Here is a 25,792-nt window from a genome sequence, read left to right as displayed (position 1 = left end):
TTTACTGCTTTAAGAAGTATGGCCGTGTGAGAAATCCATATAATTTTTCCAGAAAATTATATGCAAAGATGGGTATCAGTTCACCAGTGTTAAGTTCTCTTATCTTTTAAAAATAACTGAGTTTGCATGATGTAATTGGAGAAAGGAAAGGATGACATCTATAAAAAGAAAGATTAGTCAGTATTTTGTAAAAGGCTTTGTAGTTGCTTGTCAGGCTTTTGTTAATTACCTTCCAGTTTATGGTTGATTTTTTTCAATTACTTAATATTTCAATGTGTAATTTAGAGGCTAAATCATTTTCGTCACTATAAACGTATCCTTGGTACTCTGTACCCTTTATAGTACAGGTAACTGCTTTTTTTCATCAGGGTTGTGCTATAAAAAGGAAACAAATAGTTATATCCAGTATATCATTAAAACTGAAACATGTCTAAAAAAATACACAGACATTTACTAGGTACTAGGGTATGACCTCCCATCATATATATGGCTATTGATATTTTGGGGCCGGGACTATCAAACAAGGTACCTGGTTAGCTGTCATACTGTAGTCAGTATCATCAAGTCTGACTTATATGTGACTACAATAATTAAAATCTTTTTAAGTTGCCAACTTAAATGATACAGTAACATAGACATTAAAAGTACTGCTTTCTCTTCTTATTGTACTACATGATTTTGCACAAATGAGTTATATTAGCTGGCATAATTTTCACATTGCACAGAAGTGCAGACTTTGGGGCTTCCCTGGTGGCGCAGTGGCTGAGAGTCCGCCTGCCGTTGCAGGGGACACGGGTTCATGCCCCAGTCCGGGAAGATCCCACATGCCGCAGAGCAGCTAGGCCCATGAACCATGGCCACTGAGCCTGCACGTCCGGAGCCTGTGCTCCGCAATGGGAGAGGCCGCAACAATGAGAGGCCCGCGTACCGCCAAAAAAAAAAAAAAAAAGTGCAGACTTTGCAGAGCAAACTAAATGTTAAAAAAACAGTCATCTCCCTAGTAGAGCTAATTGGTTGGATAATGTCCACCATTGGCTAAAATGCTTGCAGTAAATAAAAGTTTATACTGTATTCCATAGACACCTGTACTATACACATATACAATATTCACAGTTTTAAAAATCATTGTTTTTTTGTAGCATTTGAGTTTTCCTTCAACTTATGGTGACATTGGCCAACTTATATGAAACATTAGCTATTGCATATCTAAGCATACACTTGGATTAAATGTATTTATAAAATTTATTTGAGAAGGAAGTCCATGTTTTATACTAAGAAGGGAAATAAGCATGGGCTTTATAATCCTTAATGTATTCTTTAGTTGAAAGGTATTAAAGTAGAGAGCTCTCTTTTTTCAACAAAGGCAAAGATTTTGTGTATATGTATGTCTCTATATTTTAGAAAAACTTCACTTCTCACACACAAGGTTGAGGTAATTGACATATGAAAGAAGTGTTCTTCACAGAGAGAAGTATAGGGGGTAATGTCAGCTTGCTGAAAATTGATACCATAAGAAAATAAGATCCAGTTTTCATGCGTTTTTGGCAGAGCTTACGTGCTTCTCTTTGTACTAAAGCATTTTATGGGTCCAACTTCTTAATCTGAAGGTTGTACTTATATGAGAATAATTAATAATTGATTGAACAACAGCAGACAGTCATTGTAAGTCTGAAGTTTGTAAAACATTCTCTTTATAGTTGTTTGATCTCAGATGGCAGGTTTAAAGGCCATATGAAGAAGTTTAATGAATGCTCAGAAAATCTAAAGTTTAAAAATATTTTTCTATGAGGGTAATCTATTTTGGCTCTCCTAAAAATCCCTTTTATTCCTTCATCTTTACTCCTAGCTTACGAGAAGCTATGAAACTTTCTTCCAGTTTTTCTTAGAATTTTAAAGAAATAGATATCTTGATTTTCTTTGGTCAGCCCATCTTTGTGAAGCGGTCTATTTTTTTGCCTCAAAGCAAAGCCAGCAGCATCCTGGATTCTCCCCTTCTCCCCTAGTGAACTGGCCATCATCTGGGGCCCAGCCTTTAGCCTGGTTGGCACAAAACACAACTGGGGCCCCAACTTAGGCAGCGTGATATTAATGAAGATCACACAATCAACCTTTTAATTTACAGTGAGAAATGTAACTGTTAGAAGAACTGGAATATTCACTTCTGCACAAGCACTTCCTTCTTCTTAATAGAAAGAGCAAACATTTTTGAGTATTGTATACCAGTGATCTATGCTAAGTGCTTTAGCAGGTAGCACAGTACCTGGCACTTGTGTTTGTTGAATGTTGAGAATGACCGAACGAATTAACTTAGGTAATTCTTCCACCCACCTGGGAAGTAGATCACCAGCCTGCTACTGTAATGAATCCTGGTTTGGGCTCCCCACTTCCCAGCTGATGACCTTAGGTCGACAACTTACCAAGCGAAATAATACAAATAAAGCACTTAGAACCTTCCTCATTTTTCAGATGAGGAAGGTGAGACTTAACAGAAGCTTAGTAATTTATCCAAGGTAGCACAGCCTGTAAACAGGGGAGCTGAGACTCAATAGGTCTTTTACTCCAGAACACAAGTTCTTCACCACTGTGCTATTCTGCCTCTCACATGCCAGTTTATTCATTTGTCTTAAAAGAAGTCGACGAGCCAGGTATTTATGATCTGAAGTCTTGCTGTAAGGCCAGAACACTGAAAGTCCATTGGCCCCTGGACAGTACTTCCCTAGACACGTCAGATGTTTGCCTCGGCTTCTCTTCTTTCTTATGCCTCTGTAGCTGACCAGTACAGTTTTTGACTGGCATATCCCTTTCCTCTGATAAGATAATAATATATTTCAGTGATGTTAAAGTCTCACGACCTGGGAACCATTCTGTCTGTTTCAGTTGCCTCTGCAGGCCTGTGCACTGATCATTGGCCAGAACCTAATGCTCATTTCCCTATTTACCTTTTTGGGCAAAATCTTCACTACGTCCCCTCTGTACTGACAAAACACCCTGCCTAGTTCTTGAATAGCATCAGAAGATCTTCGAGTGGCTTTATTTCACATCAGCTCAGTACATGCCAGCACCTTGACCATCCTCTGCTGTCAGACGACTGGAGCAGTATTACGTCTTTCAGCCTGCTTTTTTTGTCGTGCTGTCAAATGGTACTCAATTAGCTTTCTGTCTAGGGTATAACACATGGGACAATCAAACATGATATTTTACTATATTGGTTTATTTTTTCCTTCAATTTCTGTAATTTCAGAGATAACATTTAAATATCATTCTACTATTTGATAAATTTATAAATCCATAAGTGTCCAGAATTAAATTCTGGTCTAAATGCTTTCTTCCAGCATTTAGCACGTATGCACAATTAGGTCCTTAATAAATACCTTTTTCAACTGTTAAATCCTCATCTATATCCAAAATAATCCTGACAGATGAAACATCCAGGCATTATGATTGTTTCTCCTATAGACAATACATCTACATTATTAGCTTGACCTTTGTTATTTCATTTCATTTTGCTTTTATTTTCATTGCCAGTTTATAAACTTGATGCATTTCTATTATGATAAAGAGTTCAATCCAAATGAGATTTCACATGCTATTAGTTTCTACTTTGGTAAATATAAATAAACGGAAATGTCCTCTGTCAGGCATAGGCTGAATATATGATAGTTTCTTGAAAAATCAACGAAGCCTCCTAATCTACCTTAAAGTCTTTAATTTTTACCCAAGTTATAATTATGCTTATAGCCAATTGCTGCGAGTCTACCAAGGAATTATTGAACAGATGGAACGCAATGTCTCAGAGAACAAAAGTCCATGGAATCAAATTAACACTTGGAAACAAAAGTATATTTTAACTACATATTTAAGATAACCAAATAATGACAGTTATTTGACATTTGGGAGCAGTCTGTACATTTTTAAGACTTCCTATCTGAAGAATCCAGTTATGTTTTATGACAAGAGAAGGTGGAAGAAACTGTCTAGGCTGCACTGGCCTTTTTGAAAATCCATTACACAGAAGAGTCTTTTTATTCAAAAAAATATATTTTTTCAAGGAGCTGCCGCTTTCAAAATGACATATAAGACAGAATAGCCTTATGCCAAATATCACACCATCGTAGATGCTATTACATGCTGAGATTTTAGTTGAGCTAAAAAAGCATATGGAAGAAATTCAGAATATGTGTTTGGAGTGATTTGGAATGAGTAGCCATTATGTCCCAGTTTTATCACCTATGGGTATGTACTATGCTATTGTTAGAATTAAAATTAGAAAGATATTCCAAATATTTTAGGTTGTAATCCTCAAAAAAATGAATTTTTACAGAGATTTTTAAAATTTATTATCCTAAAGGTGTTTTTCTCTGCCTAATAGAGTAACCTACATAAGCATTCATATAGCTATTATGTGAGGGGCAGCACCTCCAGTCTCTTTGGACTAGATTTAACCAGCACTGACCCTAAATGGATCAGCAATGCAGGATTCTCAAGTCATGGCTGGTGACAACTGTCACCTCTAGAAAGTGATTAATCTAATTCTTGATAGAGTAGCTGTCTTCATGCCAGAATATTTGGACCATTGGGGTTACCCAGAGAAATTTCAAGAGGAGTAAGGAATCTATTTTCACATCCTCAGTTTCCATATGTCCTCATTCCTAAAAATGATCAGCCTGGGAACTCATCTGAGCTGCAAGGCTCACTGCAGCCTCTCCTTTCCCACGTCTTCTTTCTCAGTTGCTTTTCTCTCATTTTAACAAAAAGGCATGGGTCTCCCTAAACATAGTCTCTATGAACACTGCCTGGAGTACTAAACAAAGAGACGTTGGAAAAACTCAATGCGTAGGAAGTCTCCTTAATCAAGGCAGTGTAACCGCCCTCCCATCTTTATCATTAAGGGATGCATTCCAATCAAATTATATTTCTATGTTTTTTAAATATTCATAAAAATTTATCATATGTTTGTGCTACTTAGCTCAGTTATGTACTACTAATAATTGATATTGATTACAAAGGAACTTTTAAGGCTTAGGGCCTTATTGTCTCAGGAAATCTTAAAAAACACATTTCATTTAAATTTCTAAACATATTTTTGGCAGCAAAGTATAATGTGATAAAAATATTTTAAAGTATAAATATATAATTCACTAAAATAAAATCAGGAAAATGGAAATGCAATTTCAAAGAAAAAAGGACTACTGTAAGATTTCTAAATATCAATGAATGTCTTGTTCATGGGTTTTTTTCTTTAAATGGATGATGGTAGGATGAAATTGCTATGATATTTATATGCCATTGATTTTTAAAAGAAGTAGTATAGTCATTTCATTTTAAAATGGCAATGTTCACAACATTGTATTGCTTACAATTATTTAAACTTGGAGGTGAGAATAGTATTCTTTGGAGGATATACTTTTGTAGATGCATGAGTAAAAAATGTAAAGACCACAGTTTTAAGGCCACTCCATCAGAATGAACACAATTTCTCAGTGCTTATGGTGCTGTACCTAAATCCCAGGACTCAAGGGCTTGGTGGTGTAGAAAAGTATAATGAAGCACTTGTCAAGTTCACCACAGCCAAGGGCAAAACTGGGTAGATGTTTAAGTAAGTTCTGTATAGCCTTGCTTGGTTGAGATATAGTTGCTCAAGGTCTGTTATTTTTAAACTAGGTCAGAGAAAGAAAAGACAAGAAAATAAGGTTTGGGGATTATAGTACATGTTTTGGCCTCATAGCCTTAATGGGAGTCAATTTGGAATATGTGTTCTCCCAGATAAGACAGTCTATATACTTATAATTTCACCATCATTTGTAAAAAGCCATAAAGACCAATTATGCAAGGTTTTTAGAGGTTTCTGAAGACATATTCTGCCTTTGCCTTATATCATATTTCAAAGTGCTGATTTTGGAAGGAAAACAAACTAATTTTTGTCTTTAATATAACACAACAAAAGATATTTCTTATCTCAGCACCTTATGCTTTGTTCCATCAATAACCTGTATTCAAATTCAGTAATTGCCCTATGGTGTCGGAAAATTAAATCTGGAGACATGTCTAAACTCTGCTTAAAAATAATGAGTCATAATAAAATTTTACTTTAGAGTAGAATAGGTTTCTTACAGAGATGAACTTTGTTATCTTTTTAAAAGTTTGAAAAAGTGGTGAGTTTTCTGTAATATTTTCTCAGAATTTGAATTAAAAGCTTTAAGAGATTTGAAGCTTGCCAGCAAAATATAGTTCTTAAAATAGATCTTTCTTTTGAAAAAGCGTGAAATGTTAATGTATATACACTCCTTTTAATATAGTATATTTCATTTAAAGATATATGCTATGGATACACTTGTATTAGTTAAAAGTCCTTTAAAGAAAGAAGCCTAAATAATAGCAAAACATTTGAAACCAATATAATAATGAAGTGGAAATTTTCTGCTACTTTTTCCATTAAAGAGTAAGCAATTCAATTTTTTGCAAGCTCCTTTTTCACCTTCTAATAATATGAAAATATTCCTCTTTTATAAGATATTCAAGTATAAAAAAGATTTTTTGCATGTATTTTTAATGTTTTTTATTATGGTAAAAGTCACATAGTATAAAACATACTAATTTAACCGTATTTAACTGTACAGTTTAGTGGCACTAAGTACATTCACATTGTTGTGCAGCTCTCACCATCATCCATCTCCCGAATTTTTCAGCTTCCTAAACTGAAACTCTGTCCCCATTAAACACTGACTCCCCATTCCCCCTCCCCACCCCCAGGCCCCTGGCATCTATCAATGTATTAAAATTTTAGACAGCTCATCATCACGTCTTACAGTTGCGAAAAGGTGTTGATAGCAATTAGAATCTGTTGAATTGGGCTTATCTTACCAGTCCAGTTTCCCCCTGGAGATGGTTGGAGGAAGGAAGGGGTGAATGTCAGTGCACTGAGAACTTTTCTTCATTGCCTCCTTTGGGAAACTCATGCATCCCGCATATAACACGAAGGAAGGGAGGGATGGAGAGACCTCTCTTCTTAAAGCTGCTCTCTCCCTTTTCTCTCAAAACCAAGCTTCTTCCAAATACAGTGGGGTTTTTTGACATTTTATTATGAAATGTTTCAAACATAAAGGAATGTTGAAACAATTGTATAGTCAATACACATGTACCCATCACTTACTTTCTACAATTAACATTCGATTATATTTGCTTTCTCACATCTCTGTCCCTGTATACAGCCATCCGTCCATCTTTTTATTTCTTTCTCTTTTCGTTTTTTTTGAAGAGGGGTGGGTAAGTGCAAAGTAAGTTCTCTGTACCTCTGTGATAAATGCTAATGTCTAAACTTCTTATTTGTCCCTACTACTATGCTAAAACCTTTACAATTTAGCCCCGGGCATGCCCTGCTTCTCTCCTCATTCTCAGCCTGCCCTCGCCCCAGTGAGGGCAAACCCCATTCACACCGGACTTCTGACCCATCATCATCTGAACATAACATGGATTCTTGCGGCCTCCACATGCTTGAATATTCTCTTCCTTCTATGGAGAATTCTCCTTTCTCTTTAACTCTTATTTATCCTTCAGGATCCTTCAACTATCACCATATGGGTGAATATTTTTCTCCAGACTATTCACATCTGCTTCCACTGGTAAATATTTAACAATGCTTCACTGCAGGGGGAAAAGACCCTGGTTTGTAGCACTTGCAGGTTTTGTTGGTATAAATTCTCTTCCCTACCACTGGTTTCAAGCTACCAGTACGAAGTTACTGAACACGGAGCTAAGAAGAGATGTGCTCAGTCTACTCTCTAGCTGACAGCCACTGGCCCCACGCGCCACTGCTACTTCCTCTCTAATACGTGTCACGGTGCACTATGGGCGTTCACGTGGTCTCCTAAAGCAGAGACCATGCTTTCCTCCTATTTCTGTTGCTAGCAGTTAGCACACGGCAGGCTATAGAACAGGATAGGATTCACAAGAACACTTTATGAATAAATGATTTGGGTAATAAATTGTATTCTATATAGCACTTTCCACACACTGCTAATTCAGTTAAAACTGAGGAATTATAGTAGTCACTCAATGGATGGATGGGGACCGTGGGCCATACAGAGCCAGGGTCTCTCATGCGTGGCAGGTAGCCCACGTGTAAGAACCTCTCTTCACCCTGGCACTTGGTTCCTCATCGCTGCGATGCTGCCGCAGTTTTCCAGTTCCCTTCAGAGGCTGGCAGCATTCACTCAGCAGGCCACTTGGCATACGTACCTTTCATACTTCATGAGAAGTCAGTAAGGCACTAAGTTAAGGTCAGGAAGTACACATGGTCAAAGCAAATCTTTAAAGATTCCCTTGGTCTGTACATTAGCCTTTGAGGAAAATGGAGTGTACCAGCGCGCCTAGATTCTGGAATTAGTAGCATAATACCCCAGGCTTTTTAAAAGAAGATGAGAACTTAAAAGGTGAAGCAAAAGAGAGGCCCAAAAAAGAAGTGATAATTATTTGAATGGAACTACAAAATGAAATTGTACTTAAAATTACTAATGTTTTTAAACTTAGGAAACATTGCCTTTCAGTTTGGGACTTTTGGGTTAAAATAAATGACTAGATTCTTCTCCGAAAAATAGTTAACAGTAGTTAACTATTAAAAATAGTTTAATGTAAAAGGTATTTTTTTGCACCTTTATTATTCAATATACTGAATTTTAAGTTGAGCTACTGTGGTATATTTCCACAACTTAAATAGAGCAAGTACCAAGAATGTTAAACATGACATTGTATTTGCATGTCACAGCTAGTAGAAGTCGGAAAAACGTGCATTTTTTTTTCCTTGATCTTTCTATTGAATTATGGGCTGTGAGGATTTGCAATGGAACATAAGTATTTGAATAAGAGTTTTAATGATCTCTGGAAAATACCAAAAGCCAGGAATAGCAATACTAAATATACAAGGACCTTTATATCTGTACTTAATTCTTTCCTGCTACTGTTCAGCTCCTTTCAGTTTGATTACATATTAACTCAGATATTTTATTTGGTTATTTTACTTTTTTGTGGGTTGTAAATGTGTGATATTCATTTTGATTTTGATTATTTGACAAATATTGAAGGTAATCCCCCAGAATGGAACTTTGAGATATTAGTTTTTAGTGTCTCTTCTTACTGTCTATGATTAAGTTAATTGACTTTTTGAGTAAATATATTCTAATTTTATAAAAGAAGTACTAAAACCTCTTACCTGGGTTATTGAGAAATCTAAAAGGAGACAGCATTTCTTCATTAAGAAAAGTGCTATAACATGCTGTGAACCACCATGTGTTGGGAGCACAACTATGAATACATAAAGTAAGACACCTGCTCTATACTCTCCAGTAAGTCATTAGGTCTGAAAAATAAGGAATGCTAAACGGGCTCAGACTGTCAGAATGTTCATTTTACATTTAAAATTCCATATTTTATATGTATAGGTGATTCATTTTTTTATACAGCAGAAGCTAACACACCATTGTAAAGCAACTATACTCCAATAAAGATGTTTAAAAAATAAATAAATAAATAAATAAAATTCTGTATTTTTTTTTTAGCATCTTTCTGAGTACCAGCTCATACTGAGCTGAAAAGGATGGCTCTACATAATTTATTCCCCTTCCTTTCCTACTTAGTTTCTTGCTTTTCATTGCTCTGGTTATGGTTTTTATTTTCTGAGAGATTATCCTTCTTAGATATTTTTCACTTACTTGATTGTACATTTTCCCCCTTCTCATTTCTCTTAAATATATCCAATTTCGTTTCTAGACATTTAACTACTCCTTCTTGCTGCTTTTCTTGTTGTGCTTCTAAATATAGTCACCGTTTTGGGGGTTCTCCCACTCTTTCCATTCTTTGTGTCTGTTGGATTGATTTTTATGATCTGGCCGTACTGTTTTTGGAGACGGTTAGAATCTTTCCCCCTTAGCACATCATGACCTCTGAGTGGACTGGGTCAGTCAGACTGGGGAATATTAAACATAGAGTGGTAATAGCACACCAAGTAAGTAAACTGAAACATGATTTAACAGAATAACTGAAAAAAAAAATAGATAAGAAAACCAGTATAAGGAGATTGCTATAGCATTTTTTTTTCCTTAACAAATGTCCTTCAAGGAGTCTCCTGATCATAAATCATCTAAAATTCAAGCACAGAAACTTCAGACTTTCAAATGGTCTCTAGGACAGGTTTTATTATATAAAGAATCATAATTGCAAATCGTAGATAATAATAAATATTGTTAGAAACTCAGCATAAAGTATGAGGTAGGGCCTACACACACGCCATTTTCTCCTCCAGTGTTTTGGCCAACAGAGTCTAATTCAAGGAAACAATTATGAATAAGAATCCATGTTTCCACTTGGTTATCAGAAAGACTGGATTGGAGAATGGCTTTCTCCCGTATGGATTTAGACTTACTCCACTCATTTGCAGGCAGAATAGCTGGCAATACGAAGTTCTGGTTTGAGAGATCATTATTTTTTAGCACCAAATAATTTTTCATTATCTGGATGGACCACAGTAGATTCACCTACTGAAGAAAATCTTGGTTGCTTCCATTTTGACAATTACAAACGAAGCTGGTATAGACATCTGTGGACAGGTGTTCGTGTGGACATAAGTTTTCCACTCTCTTGGGTAAATACCAAGGAGCAAGAGACGGAACAAGCCCCACGTGCTTTTCAAGCTCCTGCTGGCATCGCTTGTGCTAATGTCGCATTGGCCAAAGCAAGACACATGGCCAAGCCCAGATGGGGAGTGGGGAGTTGTTGGGGGAAAATAGATGTAATCCAATTAGATGTGTTGGGGGATACCTGCTATGGTGTCATTGCCACTAGAGAAAAAGAAATGGACAAAAAAAGGAGCTGTTTGAGGGCTTTCAGATCAGAGAGAAGGTGAGAGGAAACCAGCTCCCTGGTACACGCTTTCTGGGGAATATCCATCCTGGTGACGCACTTCCTCTTCCTGCCAATGCACGTTCTCTTTGTATAAACAGAAGAGAAGGGAGCTCAATCAGAAGAGAAGGGTAGGAACCCACCCCATCTGCTCAGTAAGTTTTCAGTTAGCCCTTTACCTCTCCCCTTGGAAATCTCAGAAGATGCTCTTTGGCATTTTGGGGACCTCTTAAGTGTCACAGGCAAGTATTCCTGCCTGGAAGCATAGACTTTTAAATTTGATTTCCAGATAAATCCTTAGAGGGGGGAAAAAAAAACAAACCTGGTTTGGCTTAACTGCAGTCTGTTATACACGTAAATTAGTAAACTAGTTAGAGTTAAATAAAAAGTCACCTGACTTCTCAACTCTGTTTTTAAAATATAGGTGCAACGGCTGCAGCCCGCAAGGAAGTGATACGGAACAAGATACGAGCGATCGGCAAGATGGCCAGAGTGTTCTCCGTGCTCAGGTGGGATCATGGTCCTCTGTTGCATTTGATTGTCACTCAGTAACATTTTAATACTTTAATCTGGTAATTTAAGTATTTTACTCGAAACTCTTTGCTTTTTCTTAATTATTTTTTAAAATGGAATTGTCGGCTCCTCACTGTTTTCGTCAGATGGAAATCTACTGAATTATTTCTGTAGAGAAAGCCTCTAAAGGGACTTTCACATTCCATCCCTCTATTTGCTGCAGGACTTTCAAACATTTATTTCACAATAGGTTGAACATGGTATGAAATGGAAAAGCTATTATAATCCTTTCTATTTTTCATTCTCTCTCTGTGGTAAAGATGAATTTATCAGGTGCATTCCACTAGATTTCTAGGAAATGAACAGCCATAAAGCTTGTTCATGTGAATCTATATTATTCTAATAAATCATTGAGAGAAAAAAGTTTAGTGTTTCAGTTCCCATATAGTAGTTATTTTTTAAATAGATCATGTATCTTGTTATTATTAAGCATGGGCTTAGAAAACACGTTTTCTTGAAGAGAATTAACTACACTTTTCTTCACTTAAATTCAGTTATCTATTCTTGGATAATACAAAGTATCTATATTTCTCTTCAAAAGATTACTTTAAAATACAGTATGATTAGGGCTTCCCTGGTGGCGCAGTGGTTGAGAATCTGCCTGCTAATGCAGGGGACACGGGTTCGAGCCCTGGTCTGGAAAGATCCCACATGCCGTGGAGCAACCAGGCCCATGAGCCACAACTACTGAGCCTGCGCGTCTGGAGCCTGTGCTCCGCAGCAAGAGAGGCCGCGACAGTGAGAGGCCCATGCACTGCAATGAAGAGTGGTCCCTGCTTGCCACAACTAGAGAGAGCCCTCGCACAGAAACGAAGACCCAACAGAGCCAAAAATAAATTAATTAATTTTTAAAAATACAGTATGATTATATGTGACGAGTATCCAGTCAATTCACAATCACATTATTAACAAGGATAAATAGGAATATCTTGGGAGAAAGTCCACCTCCACACTGTATAATTTCATATCCTAATTTCTGCCAGATTCTTTTTTTCAACTCTTTCGTGGAGTAGCTGTACCGGCTCTTCTGATTTCTCCTTCTTGCTCTTTCTATCCCACTCCTGGTAGAGTCACTAAAGAGTAATTAAGTGATTTGATACCAACAACAGGGAGCCGTGAGAAGGACGAAAAGCAGGATCATCGTTTCCCAAAGACACCAGATCAAAGTCGGTAATAGCTCTGCGGTAGCAGCCAAATCTTGAAAAGTCATGTTAAAGCTGAAAGTAGAGCATAGTTGCTCCCTGCGGCCTAATGAATGAGGCTGCCTTTGCTCTGATGCTTTTCATTCCTACTGAACTTGCAGGACTCATTCATTCATTCAAAATAAATGTAACGAAACTTAAAGTAGCCATTATGTACCATGAAGCAGTACAGGGGGATAGCAAGTGAGAGGCAAGGCACTCATTCATTTTAGTACGTGGACGACAAAGGACTCTCTGAGTCTAGCATTTGAGCAAGTGTGGGGATGACCTTCACGAAGGTAGGGAGTAAGAGTGTTTAAGACAAAGGGAGGGGCTTCCCTGGTGGCGCAGTGGTTAAGAATCCGCCTGCCAATGCAGGGGACATGGGTTTGAGCCCTGGTCCAGGAAAATCCCACATGCCGCGGAGCGGCTGAGCCCGTGCGCCACAACTACTGAGCCCGCGCACCTAGAGCCTGTGCTCCGCAATGAAGAGCAGCCCCCGCTTGCCGCAACTAGAAAAAGGCTGTGTGCAGCAACGAAGACCCAACGCAGCCAAAAATAAATAAATTTATTTTAAAAAAAAAAAGACAAAGGGAGGAGCAAGTACAAAGATCCTTGGATGGACACAAATTCAGCAGTTTTGAAGGCCAGCAGGGAGGCTGTGTGGCTAGAAAAATTGCCTTTGGGGGCAAAGGACTATGTGAAGATCATAAACTCAGCTGGTCCCTCTGCATAAACACTTGCTTATTTATCATGCCTCAGATTTCCAGTAAATGCGCTTACTTCCTTTTCTATCTGAAGTCTCTGTGAGGATAAGTAAAAACAGCTCCATCACTTCCAGTTGAAAGTACATTTAGGAAAAAAAAGGAGAAGCCTTTCTTAACATAAAAGAAACTTCTTTGTATTTATGTTAGTCTTCAAACCATGTGAAAGTGACAGGAACAATGCTACAGAATCATAGATAGGTCTTAAAATTGGAAAGTCCCTCTAGTCCTCTGCATCTTGGTACGTAAGATGCAGTTATTCCCAGCTGAGAGTGGGTTCCATTTGAACCCAGTGATGATCAGTTACTTGATTAAGGTCGCACATATTGATAGAAAATAAAAACAAGGTATATTGTATTGCTATCCTATAATAAAAGCATTTGTACAATACAGGGTGGTCATCCCTAGGGAAAAGTAGGATTGAGCATTAAATGTGTGCCATATAGTGCATTAGGCAAAGTGGATACTCTGAACTAAAATGTCAGACATGTAGACAATAAACTAATGTAAGGCCATGAGATGTGCACTAAATACATGAAGAGGTGCTCTGCTGTGGAAGAGGATGGGAAGGAGCCCTACTATTTCCTGAAAGGAATGTTCATGAAGAGGTTGCCATTGGTGGAGTGCTGTGAAGTTCAGGCTAGGTTCCATTAGCTGGAGAATTGTGGTGAAGGCACTTCTGGCAGCTGAGAAGTCCTCCTAGATCCTAAGGACCTAGGAGCAGTGTTTTACGGGGCGCTTGTTAAGGACCAGGTGCTGTATGCTTCATGGTGTACACATTTGAGAGGAGTCCACACGGCAAGCTTGCAAGGTTGACTTGACCTCAGTGAGGAAACAGAAACTGAAAGAGGATACGCAGTATGTCCAGACTCACTCAGTGAGTGATCAGTACTAAGGAGAATGGGAGCATGTGCTAACCCATGTGGAGATGTATATGTAATGACAGTCTGAAGATTGGATAGCAAGCTGACTGATGGGTGTCAGCACATTTAAGAAGCTATTGAAATAATCCAAGCAAAAGATGTTGAACTAGCTGTGGGTGGAGAGATGCAAGGGAAGAGGCAAATACAAGAAATTTGTGGAATGAGACATTTTAACATGTAATGGATGGATACGGATGGTGGTACCCATTTGTCAGGTATAGCTGTCCGGCACAGTCCTTACATTTTGGTAATTTGCCATATTATAAGGGAACCAGAAACCTATCTTTCAAGAGCCCTTGCACTTAAGGTGCCGCATGTTGCCTAGGATCCACCAATCAAACGAATGCACGCAGAACTTCTGCTTCAAAGCGAACATCTTGGGGAAGCAGTGAGCGGGGAAGGCAGTTCCTCTGTCAGGTGGGAATCTGAGGGACCAAGAGTTGAAGAGCATCTTTCTCAGCATATTGGGGACTAATTACACGCCATTAGCCGGAGCTTAGGCATTGGTTATAAATAACAGTAAAGGATTCAGAAATCTAAAATGTGGATTAACACTGCCATTCTCCATCCTATTTTTCTTTGACTCCTTCATTTAGTAAATGTTTTATGAATCTCGACTATGTGCTAGGTGCTGTTCTGGTCTAGGTACTGTGGATGCAGCAGGAGCAAAGCAGACAGAAACCCCTTTCACATGAAGCTTTTCTAGCTAGGGTGGGGTGTAGTGGGCAGAGGAGCTCAAAAAAAAAAAAAAAAGCACCAAGGAAACAAACTGTATAGCTCTTCAGGGGTGATAAGTGCTTTAGATAAAAATAAAAGAGGGAAGGGGAGATAGGGCATAAGAAAGTGCATATATATATATATATTTTTTTTTAACATCTTTACTGGAGTATAATTGCTTTACAATGGTGTGTTAATTTCTGCTTTATAACAAAGTGAATCACCTATACATATACATATATCCCCATATCCCCTCCCTCTTGCATCTCCCTCCCATCCTCCCTATCCCATCCCTCTAGGTGGTCACAGAGCACTGAGCTGATCTCCCTGTGCTATGTGACTGCTTCCCACTAGCTACCTATTTTACATTTGGTAGTGTATATATGTCCGTGCCACTCTCTCACTTTGTCGTAGTGTCCATTGACAGATGAATGGATAAAGAAGATGTGGCACATATATACAATGGAATATTACTCAGCCATAAAAAGAAACGAAATTGCATTATTTGTAGTGAGGTACATATATTTTAAATAGCATTCTCAAGGAAGTCCTCACTTTGAAGGCAGTTTTCCAGCAGAGAGTTGGAGGCTGGGAGGGAGGGAGCCAGGCAGATACCTGGGGGAAGAGTGTGACAGAAAGGTGCAGAGCCCCAAGGTGGGGTGTGCTGGGTGCATGGTGAGGACCACGAAGGGAAGTGCGTGGTGGTAGGAAATGTAGTCCAAGAGATGGATAAGGATGGTAGACTGTGGGTTGGGAACTAGTTTTTTAGGGCTCTGGTCAAACCTTTTAAAGATTTTGCCTTTCACCTTTAATGAGAGGAGAAACCATTGGGAGAGTTTTGCATAGAGGAGTGGCAGGATCTGTATAGGTATTAAAAGGCTCAGCCAGCTGCTATACTGAGAATAGATATGGGAGGAGAGGGCAGGAGTGTGACAAGGATGGAGCAGAGAGACCAGTTAAGGGACTGCTGGAACCATCCAGGTAAGAGATGCTGGTGGTCCGAAAAGGAGTCAGTCACAGAAGGCCACCTGATTCCAGTCATGAGAAGTGTCCAGAAGAAGCAAATCTACAGAAAGCAGATGAGTAGTAATACAGCCTGAAAGAAATGGGAGCGCACGAGACTGCTTTGTGGAGGGATGAGAATGTACTGAAATGTATTGTGCCGATGTTTCATGACTGTCTGAAGAGACTAAAAACCAGTGATTGAATCACACACTTTAAATGGGCAAATTGTATGGTATGTTAATTATATCTCAATAAAGCTGTGTTCAAAAGAGATGAGGTAGTAGTATTGTGAGAAGTGGTAAGATACTGGAAATAATATGAGGGTAGAGCCCTCAAGATTTGCTAATTGAGTAGATGTGGAGTAAGAGAGGATAAAAGGAGTTAAAGGTTGATTCTTTCAGCTTAACTAAAAGATGAAGTCGAAGAAAGATAGTGAAGCAGCAGGTTTGGGGATAGTTTAGGAATTCTGTGTGGGCCATGTTAGCCATCTTCATAAAAATGTGGAGTAAGTAGTTGTACATACTATAAACATTAGATATATATGTGTATTGTAAGTATTTTTTTCTGGTTATGTGGGATTACACTGTCTACTATATGGAAATATATGAGGTTATCCCTATTTTATGGTTATTTAATCATTTGATTAATGCTGTGCTGTGGTTAATAAATGTAATTCAAATAATGATGTACATAAAACTGATTGTAAAACAGTTGTCTGTATTAGCAGATCCATGGGGAAAGAGACTGAAAAAGAAAAGTTGGAAATTTGACCAGTTGTTTCATCAGCGACTTGCCATTAGTTTGTGTATTTGTCATGGGATGTCAGAATTCCTTAACAGTGCCCTGAATGTAACTCCTACTTCCCTAATCCATAGATCAGATCTTTTAAATCTGTTATACTCTCTGGTTTTCTCTCACAAGTCAAATCAGCCCCATGCATTTTTGCAGAGCCTAGGCTGGAAAACTTACAACAGCCCTCTCCATGGCTCTTTTTTTTTTTTTTTTTTTAACATATTTATGGTGTTGTGGAGGATGCCCAGAAACACTTTGTATTGTGAGCCTGCTTACAAAAGTAGAATTGTTTTCCAGTTCAGTCAGAAGAGACTGAACTTCCACAATTGCATAATTCCCAACTTTATCTTAGCCGTCATGTCATGGGCATACCACTACCTCTATATGAATGTGTGAAAATATAGTATGTTTTAAGTAAAAAAAAAGAAAAAGCTCAAGAGAGCCAAGGTAGAAGTAAATGTGAGTTCTTACATACATCTTTTCCTTTAAGTCTTTTCTTTGTCTTGAAAGAAAATAAAAGTTAATGTGTCATCCCCATTGTGCCTTTGCAGAGAAGAGAGTGAGAGTGTGCTGACGCTGAAAGGCCTGACGCCCACGGGCATGCTCCCCAGTGGAGTGCTCTCTGGAGGGAAGCAAACCCTGCAAAGCGGTAAGCAGGCCCATTGGTACGACACACCTGAGTAGGCACCTCAGTCAGCTGTGTCGTTAGAGCCCTGATTTATTCACGCATTTAAGGTCCGTCTTGGTCTTCCGATCTTCTCAGCTGGAAGAAGGGCTGAGACCCCCCTCCCTTCCCGCGCCCCCATCAGTTTGACCAGTCGCGCCCCACAGAGTAGCTCCCTCATTTGCTGGAATGTGTTCTTGACCCCCGCTACCCCCATGTCCTCATTTGCACATTAACCACGATTTCAGGCCTCGCTGTAAGACAACTCATTCAGCTTATCTACACGCACAGTAGGTTTGACCACTTGGAGCCAAGCAGTGGATAGAAACAACTTTTTAATTACATTTTTATTAAATGTACAGGTTATCTATTGGATTGATGAAATAAACACATAGACACAGAACTATCCATGCCTAAGTCTAGGATTTAGTGGAGAATGGAGGAAGAGAATAAAAAGGATGATTTTGTTATCCACTTGAATAGAAATGAAGTCATAGGTGCCTTTTCTCTGACTTATCCATTCAAAACATAAGAGAGTGAGTACCATCATATGTTATTTTTAAGAAAGGATGAAAACATTTCCTTGAAGGTAGATTTTGTATTAAAATCTGTAGTTTTCTGGATGAGTGCCGTCCAATAGAACTTTTTGTAATGATGGAAATTTCTCTATCTATACAGAAGCCACTGGCAATGTATAGCCATTGAGCACTTGAAATATAGCTCTTACAACTGAGAAACTGAGTTTTTTATTTTATCTAATTTTCATTAATTTGATTTGAATAGCCACATGTGGCTAGTGGCTACCATATTAGCCAGCCCAGTCAGTGCACTCTTTACTTTTGTTATCTATTTTAACTAATATTATCATTAATTAGAGTCCAATTTTAGCATACTTTATGGAAATTTTGCTTTTAGATTAGACTCTAACAGAAAAAAATGAAAACAACAATACACTCAACATTTTCAAAGCAGATCTCAGCCTCCTGCTTATTTCCCTGTACCTTTCCCTGAATCTTTGTGTTTTCTTTTCTATCCCTGTCCCTCAGTCTAGAAGATTCTGGTATTCTTATGGTAATGTTATTTAGATACACCTCTTTTACATAGAAAGTGATGCCCAGCTTCATGGATATTGTACTGCTAAATGATCACCTCCTAGCAGCATCACTAAAATTTTCTTTATTTTCATATGAATTTATTCCAACATCAATGTCTTCGAGTTGCCACAAAAAGAAAAAAAAATTTCTAAATGAAGGTAGGAAGATACCACAGTATTGAAGTAAGTTCCTCATTTAATTTGTAGCTAAAATTTATCTTAGTAACTTCAGGAAAAAACCCACAATTTTCCCACCAAAGTAAACATGCTCTCTAAGAACATTAGCATAAATGGATAGTTTGTATGCACAAAATGCACAACTACCTAATTGACTAAAATCTGCATAGTTTCTGTTAAGCACAGTTTTAAGGTACAGCAGGTGTATTATCAGAAACTATGGGCCACAGTTGCTTTAGAAGAATACACTTAATAATGGACAGTACATATTTCTAATATGTTGGTCCTGGTGCGGTTCCAGATATTTTGCTTTACTTTTAAACTTAAGTTCTTAGAATTCTTTGTTTTGTTTCCAGATTTTCACCTGTATTTTAACCTGGGTTATTCAGTTTCCTGTTCTGTTGTTTTATTTTAAATCCATCTGTTTGTCATTTGGTGTTGAACTCACACACACACAAACACATACACACAGCCGACATCTTAGGAGTCCTGAGAATTTGAAAAGTCAGTGTATATTTTAAATCATGTACATTAATACAGTTTCAGAATTCATTGTCTGATGCCCTTTAATCTGTCTAAAAGGGGAAACTACTTAAGTTTTGCTATTTGGCTTTTCTCCATGGTGGTAACCATTCTCCATTTTTATCATAAGGAATTTAAAATGCACTGTAAGTAAATTATAGTGTACATCTGGCAGTTGCTCTAGTTTTAAAACGTTAAATTATAAGAAATATGCAAATTAAAGTCAAGGGGTAGGATTTTAATATTAAACATTTTAGAATTACAGAGAAGTTTTGCATTTTAGCACTTCATTAGGGAAATATCTCCTAACCTTGATAACATAGAAAGATTCATACACCTTTAAAGCGAGAATATAGACCCTAAGCTTATTATAAAAATTGCTGATAAAGCAATGGGCTTTTAAAAATTTTGCCTCTGAAATATGCTGAGGTTTCCGTATTTAGACGGTCCTTTCTTTAAAATGCTGATAGAATTATTGCTGCTACTGGCATATTATCACGTGATTATAACATTTCAAGAATTTTGTTTCCAAAAATGCTATTCCAATGAGGAAAACTGATTTTAAACTGGGTTACCTGGCAAAAGAAGTCCAGGCTATCCCATCCCCAACCTCTTTCTCTTCCCTTTCTCCCTCCCTCTCGAAACACGCTCGATGTTTGTGTTTAAAGGGTCACATGTGTTACCAACTCAGATGCAACTCTAAATTTGCATCCCCCCTGCTTTTCTATTCCACTAGGAAATCGTACCATTTAATATTAAATAGTGTGAATTATTCCACTGACATTATGACAACACTTCAAGCTCTGCCATTTTGGGGGGCATTTTAAAACTATAAATTACCAGTCGTAGCAGTGGGTTTATCACACTTCATGTGAGTCAGATTCACATTTTCGATTGACCTAGTCCCTTGTAGATTCAGTCTTAAGTCCAAGAAACCTTTCCTGAGTGTTTTCTTAAAGGATTAATCATTTTCTCCTGTATTTAGTGAACAAAATCCAAATCATGTCACTCAGATACGTGTAGCCAGCTCATTTAAAAAAAAACAAGAAAAAACCCCCATCATTTTCATGGTGTTTTTTCCTTTCTTTGAAGTATTTCTATTTTGTCCGTGCCAGAAACCAGCACTTACAGGAACATTAATCCTCTTAGCGCCCTTGATCGTCACTGATGTGTTCTTAGAGTTAAAAATCCTCTGCTCATTTTTCTCATTCATTTTGCACCCCCTTTCTTCTCTTCAGCTACTGTTGAGGCTATTGAGGCTGATGAAGGTAAATTGGCCAGTCCCCTTTCTGTTGTACCTGCAACAGACAAGGGCTCTGCTGGGTGTATTCATTTCTTTCTTTCTTTCTTTCTTTCTTTTTCTTTTCTTTTTCTTTCTTTTCTTTTCTTTTTTTTTTTTCTTTCTTTTTTTTTTTTGCTGTAGCTTGTACAGAGTGTGTGGGTGTTGGGCTAACAGTTGTGGCTCAGTATTAACCAACATGTTCTTGCTTTAAAGGGGAAAATGTCCTTTTCCGGTTTGTTTGTTTGTTATTTTTTCCCTTAAAGCTATGTTTGACTTTGTATACAATGATCCTAGTATAATCACGGAAAACAAAAGGATTAGAGATCTTGAATGATGTGGGGTGGGGTTTATGGCAGCCGTTTTGACAAACAATGGATAGAACAATATTCTTTGAGCTGAACCATGTCCCTCCCTCAAATCACTTTCAGTCGGCACTGAAAAGGAGAGAATAAAAATAGCTTTATTAAGTCTAGTCTTCAGAAATTTCTAGAAAAAAAATTCATTGGAATAGTGCTTTGTTGTAGTTCAACATTAATTTTTGTCTCCAAAAAATATTCCAACAAGAGACAGCTGTGTACGAGGTAAACAGTTCTGCTAGTCTTAGAAATTTTAACGTACTGGTATTTGTAGGACGGTTAGCACCAGCAAAATATTCTAAAGAGTTCAAAAATATCTAGTGGCTGTAGAAGTGGCCGGTAACGAGCATAGGGAATATTGAGTCATCACTCAACTGGTTAATAGCCACCGAGTGCCTTCTTGGCACCAGGCACTGTGCCGGGTGCTTCAGGAGAAACGAGACATGTTCACCACCGACTGTGTCCCAGCACTGCTCGAGGACAATAGAGTGGACCCTCTCGCAATTCCTTTTGAATCAAGTGCTTTTGAAATGTAGAGTTAGGAGAGGACTACCTATCCAAATAGTTTTTAATCTGATACATACCACGCCCTCTGGAAATTTTAAAAAGAATAATAATTTGAAGTTCCCCTTTAAAACAAAATTTTTCAGTTGTATTTTGTTCTTGCAAGATAATGTTTTATTGTTCCCAAAATTGTGTTTTATGGTGCTTTGATATGATGTAAAATGTGCCACTTTAGTTTCTTTAATTTGTACGTGATTTGGATACGGTAGGGGAAATGATAGCACTGTAAGAGAAAATACAACTGCTTCCTAAATAGCAGTGAATAAACTGCTATTTATGTGGGAATTCTCTATTCCTCTTGGCAAATTCTAATCTGCAGTGTGCATTCTTGTTGATAGTTTGGCTGTTTTCTGTGGTTTCTGTGACTCTTGTGTTGTGTTAAGTATACTACCAATGTAAATTGCTAATACCCATCGTCTGACCAGCAACTACAGCAGAGCACACATTCTTCCAGACCAGGGTAGACAGAAATGATTAGAAATGGAGCCCCATTCCGGACATAGCCATTGCTCTCGCTAGATTTTGAATTTCTATGCTCTCACCCTATTGGCTTTATTTTAAAACCTTAAACAACCTAAAAGAGAGATTCCACTTTTACCATTTCAATTCGTAAAATCGCTTCATCAATTATGATGACCAACTTTTTATATGTATTAACTATGATGGAATGATATTCACAGTAGTTTAGCAAAACAATAGAGTACTACTTTTGTCCCTCAAAATCATTGAGTTCATTTTCAGGGTGGGTGCTCATCAGACAGCTCTATTATTTTGCGATTTATGACTGAATGAGAGAAGAATTAAGACGCTTTGCTTTGGGCCTTGGTCTTTTCCCATTTCCCCATCTTCTTCCTCTCATAGTTGACTAATCACCATGACGCTAACCTTTAAAATGCACAGGGGGAACAAACTGTTTCTCATCGTTTAATGAGTTTGGAAGCAAGTGTGTCTATCTTTTAAGAATCTCGTCCATACTAATGAAAGGCACTGTACATTTGTGTGGGAGTGGCTAGCAAAGTTTCAGCTTGAAACTGCTTTCCTTTTTTTCTCAAATAGGGTAGGAAGGATAAAGGTACAATGAAATTGTCCTTCATCAGCCATGGAGATGCGACCCAATTCAGTGATTGGCCCGTCAGTGTCTGGCTTGCATTTTCACAGGGAGTAAAGCAAACTGATGTCATTGGTTCCCCATCTATGTACTTTATTTTCAGCTCACTGGTTGGTGCACCTACTGAAGAAATCATTAAGTTTCTTGCACAAATGCCTTCTCTATCTCTGGAGCACACTAGGGTTACTGAAAAAAACCAAGTATCAATGCTCCCCCTTTGTGAATTCCATGGTTTCACTGAATAAGGCCAAAACCATTCCCATCCATTTTTGCTAAAAGTTGAAAGAAGCATTTTCCCCTTGTTATTCTTGAACCAGCACTTACGTCTACGTTGATCTACTAAGAAAGAGTTTTTCTTTGATTTAGGCAGTAATGGACCAGATGAACATCAGTTTGACCTGTTCGCTGCTGAAGGGCAGACAGAGTTTTTCTACGTAGTGATCTGATCTTGATTTTTATGAGTTTCTTTTACCTTGTCCCCACTCCACGTTTCCAAAGTTGAGTGGAGAAGCAGGAGTTTATAATTTCATTTTTTTTCATGCCACTGTTGAGTTGTTTGCCAAGCAAGTCTTCCTGGGATCCTGAGATGGCATGGAAACGCCCCAAGTTCATGCCTTTTATAGCTCCTTTTAGCTTCTGCTCTAAACTCTTCACTAGATTTTTAGGTCTAGCTGCTTCAGTGATTCTCCTGAATTTGCCATTACTAGCACAATGGAATAGTAAAATTAGGGCCATTTCCACTCTTTCTGGGTTAGGGCATTTGATACAGTAATTGTGCCAACGATGTGGCCAGTCTGTGCCGGGCCTAGAGACCTATCCCTGGTAGCACCCTTTCTCTTTACATACCACTTCGTGGATCTAAACTTCCATGAAGACAGGAGAAACGTTTACATCTTACTAACTTGGAAGAGGACATTTTGGTTGGCAAGAGACATTGGCTGTTACCAAACGTCTCGGTTATCTTCAGGTATGGTAAGGAGTCTGTTGTGCTGTGTTCAGGTCCCGTCACTTTGTTCTCTACTAAAGGATTCCCTCTCTCACTGCGAAATCTCTAACATCACCTGCTACAACAGCTGTGCCCTTTGTTTTCCTCTGACTAACCCAGTTTTTCTTTTTTTTAATGATTTTCTGTTTAGCTATCAAAGGATTTTCACCACAACATAAGATCACTAGCTTCGAGGAGGCCAAGGGCTTAGATCGAATTAACGAGAGGATGCCACCTCGCAGAGATGCCATGCCCTCTGACACCAACCTTAACTCCATCAACAAGACTCTCGCCTCAGAGACTAACGGCACGGACAGCAATGGCAGTAATAGCAGCAATATCCAGTGACCACTTCCTGTTCACTTTTTTTTTTTTTTTTGGGAGCTGCAGGGCGTGATGGGATTGCTGCATATCAGCAGTTGGATGTTCTTGCCTCTGATGGTAGCTTACTTGCTCTGGGGCCAGGAGTTGGATTCAGTTTACACTATCATTAGAAAAGAGGGAGAGAGATAATAAACTATATTTTGGTGAGGGTTATGATTAAACACCTCTTTTGGGTATGCCTTTTAAAAATGCTTATAGGAAAAACAATTTAAAAAGAAAGCTAATGCTAGTATATACTGCAATGTTAGGGGAATGAACATGTTTTCCTACTGCATCGGGGACTTCTAGATAGGTTAATGAGAGGTCTTTTATTATGTTACTGGACACGAAAACTTTGTCTAATTTCTTACTCTATTGTACGTTTACAGTTGCAGCACTAAAAATGGATGACATCAAACATTTTTAACAAAATGATGTACAAACTAAATAAGGACTATTTATTGATAATGTTTTGCTACTCTTGTCAGACAATGGCTATAAAATGAATTAGGCAGTCTTAAAAAAAAAAAAAAAAGCAGAAAAAGAAAAAAAAAAAGAATGTTGCAAATTTGTTAAAATGCCAAAAAGGACAGTTTAATTTTGTACAGATTATGCTTACCTCAGGTTTCTTTAGTGTGCTTGAATGCCCTTGTTTCCATATAACACTTATCTTATTACTTTGGCAATGAATACCTTTTCTTTAAGTTTTAAAAAACTGGAATAATTACATCTATCTCTTTTTTTTTTTTTTGCTGTTTATATTTAGGGGTTTTTGTTGATAAATCAAGTCTTGGTTGTGGCTTGCTGAATTAAATATTTATGAGTGGTGCATTTTTAAGTATAGTAAACAAGACACCATATTAAGTACAGTGATAAAGCATCTATATTCTGTAAAAAAAAAAAATCTGCCTATGCATGTTTTTTAAGGAAAAAAATGGCTGTATCGGCCTGTATGGGACTGTAATGCGCTTAGTGGTCTGACATATACTGGAAATGTATGTATACTGGCGTACTTTATATTCTCTAAAATGCTTCATGCCTTTGAAATTTTGTAATCAAAAAAAAAGCTTTGAAAAAATCTAAAGGGGAGAGTATTCTTAAAAGTTTTTAACATAAGCTTGTCAGTGCACATATAGATGGTTAGCATGTTTAGCAAACCTTGTGAAATTTAAATAAGTTCATAGTTACATGTGAAACTCTAAATGCATGGTAACTGTTAATGTCATAACAGTTGAGTTATTTTGTTAGGTTCTGTCATGTGCCACAAAATATGTACTTTTTTCACTTTTTCCCTTTGTATATCAGTTACGGGTTACAACTGGTTCATTCTGAAAACAACAACAACAACAAAAGTCCATTCATATTTTTTAACAATTGTATAAGTGCCCAAGTAATTCACTACAGCCTAAAGCCTTGCCTTTGTAATTTGACTTCTGAAATGTTGGCAATCAAAGCATGCACTTGTAACAATGAAAAAGAAAAAAGCATTTTATATTACTACTCAATAAAATGTGCATGAACTTAAAGAAATCTCCTCCTTTCCCTGAGTCTGCTGGGGGACTTACATGCACAATTACCATGCTGTCTTCTAGGTGCTGGGTCCACCCCAATGCATCACAGATTGACTTGAAGTGGCTGCTCGAAGGGCCTTGGGCTCTCAGGTGTGGTGCCTACTTCCGCTGTAAGAATCTTGGTAGATTTGTGTCTCAAATCACACAGGAGAAATATATTGAAGGAGCAAATGCCATCTTCTGGCTCCCTCAGAGGTGGGAGCCCGTTCAGAAACCAGAGCATTCCTTTTTATTGGGAAAAAAAAAAAAAAAATGTTATCCA

The 25,792-nt window shown here is 37.9% G+C and overlaps 1 protein-coding gene across 3 annotated transcripts in view; it reads left to right on the top strand.

Annotated features, from left to right (window-relative positions):
- PPP3CA (protein phosphatase 3 catalytic subunit alpha) overlaps positions 1-24,518 on the top strand; it is a 297,373-nt gene extending 272,855 nt beyond the window's left edge. For 2 of the 3 annotated variants that reach the window (XM_033401986.2, XM_033401991.2), the window contains exons 11-14: positions 11,315-11,399; positions 17,397-17,494; positions 20,540-20,569; positions 23,748-24,518. In XM_033401986.2, the coding sequence (XP_033257877.1) occupies positions 11,315-11,399; positions 17,397-17,494; positions 20,540-20,569; positions 23,748-23,944 (410 nt within the window). In that variant the 3' untranslated portion in view covers positions 23,945-24,518. The remainder of the gene's footprint in view (positions 1-11,314; positions 11,400-17,396; positions 17,495-20,539; positions 20,570-23,747) is intronic. The other variant, XM_004263566.4, reaches the window with a different exon arrangement.
- The last annotated feature ends 1,274 nt before the right edge of the window (positions 24,519-25,792 follow it).

This window comes from Orcinus orca, chromosome 4, assembly GCF_937001465.1.
Source record: "Orcinus orca chromosome 4, mOrcOrc1.1, whole genome shotgun sequence".
Lineage (NCBI taxonomy): Eukaryota > Metazoa > Chordata > Mammalia > Artiodactyla > Delphinidae > Orcinus > Orcinus orca.
Note: the sequence above shows the minus strand (reverse complement) of the source record. Positions and strands in the feature narration are given on the sequence as shown.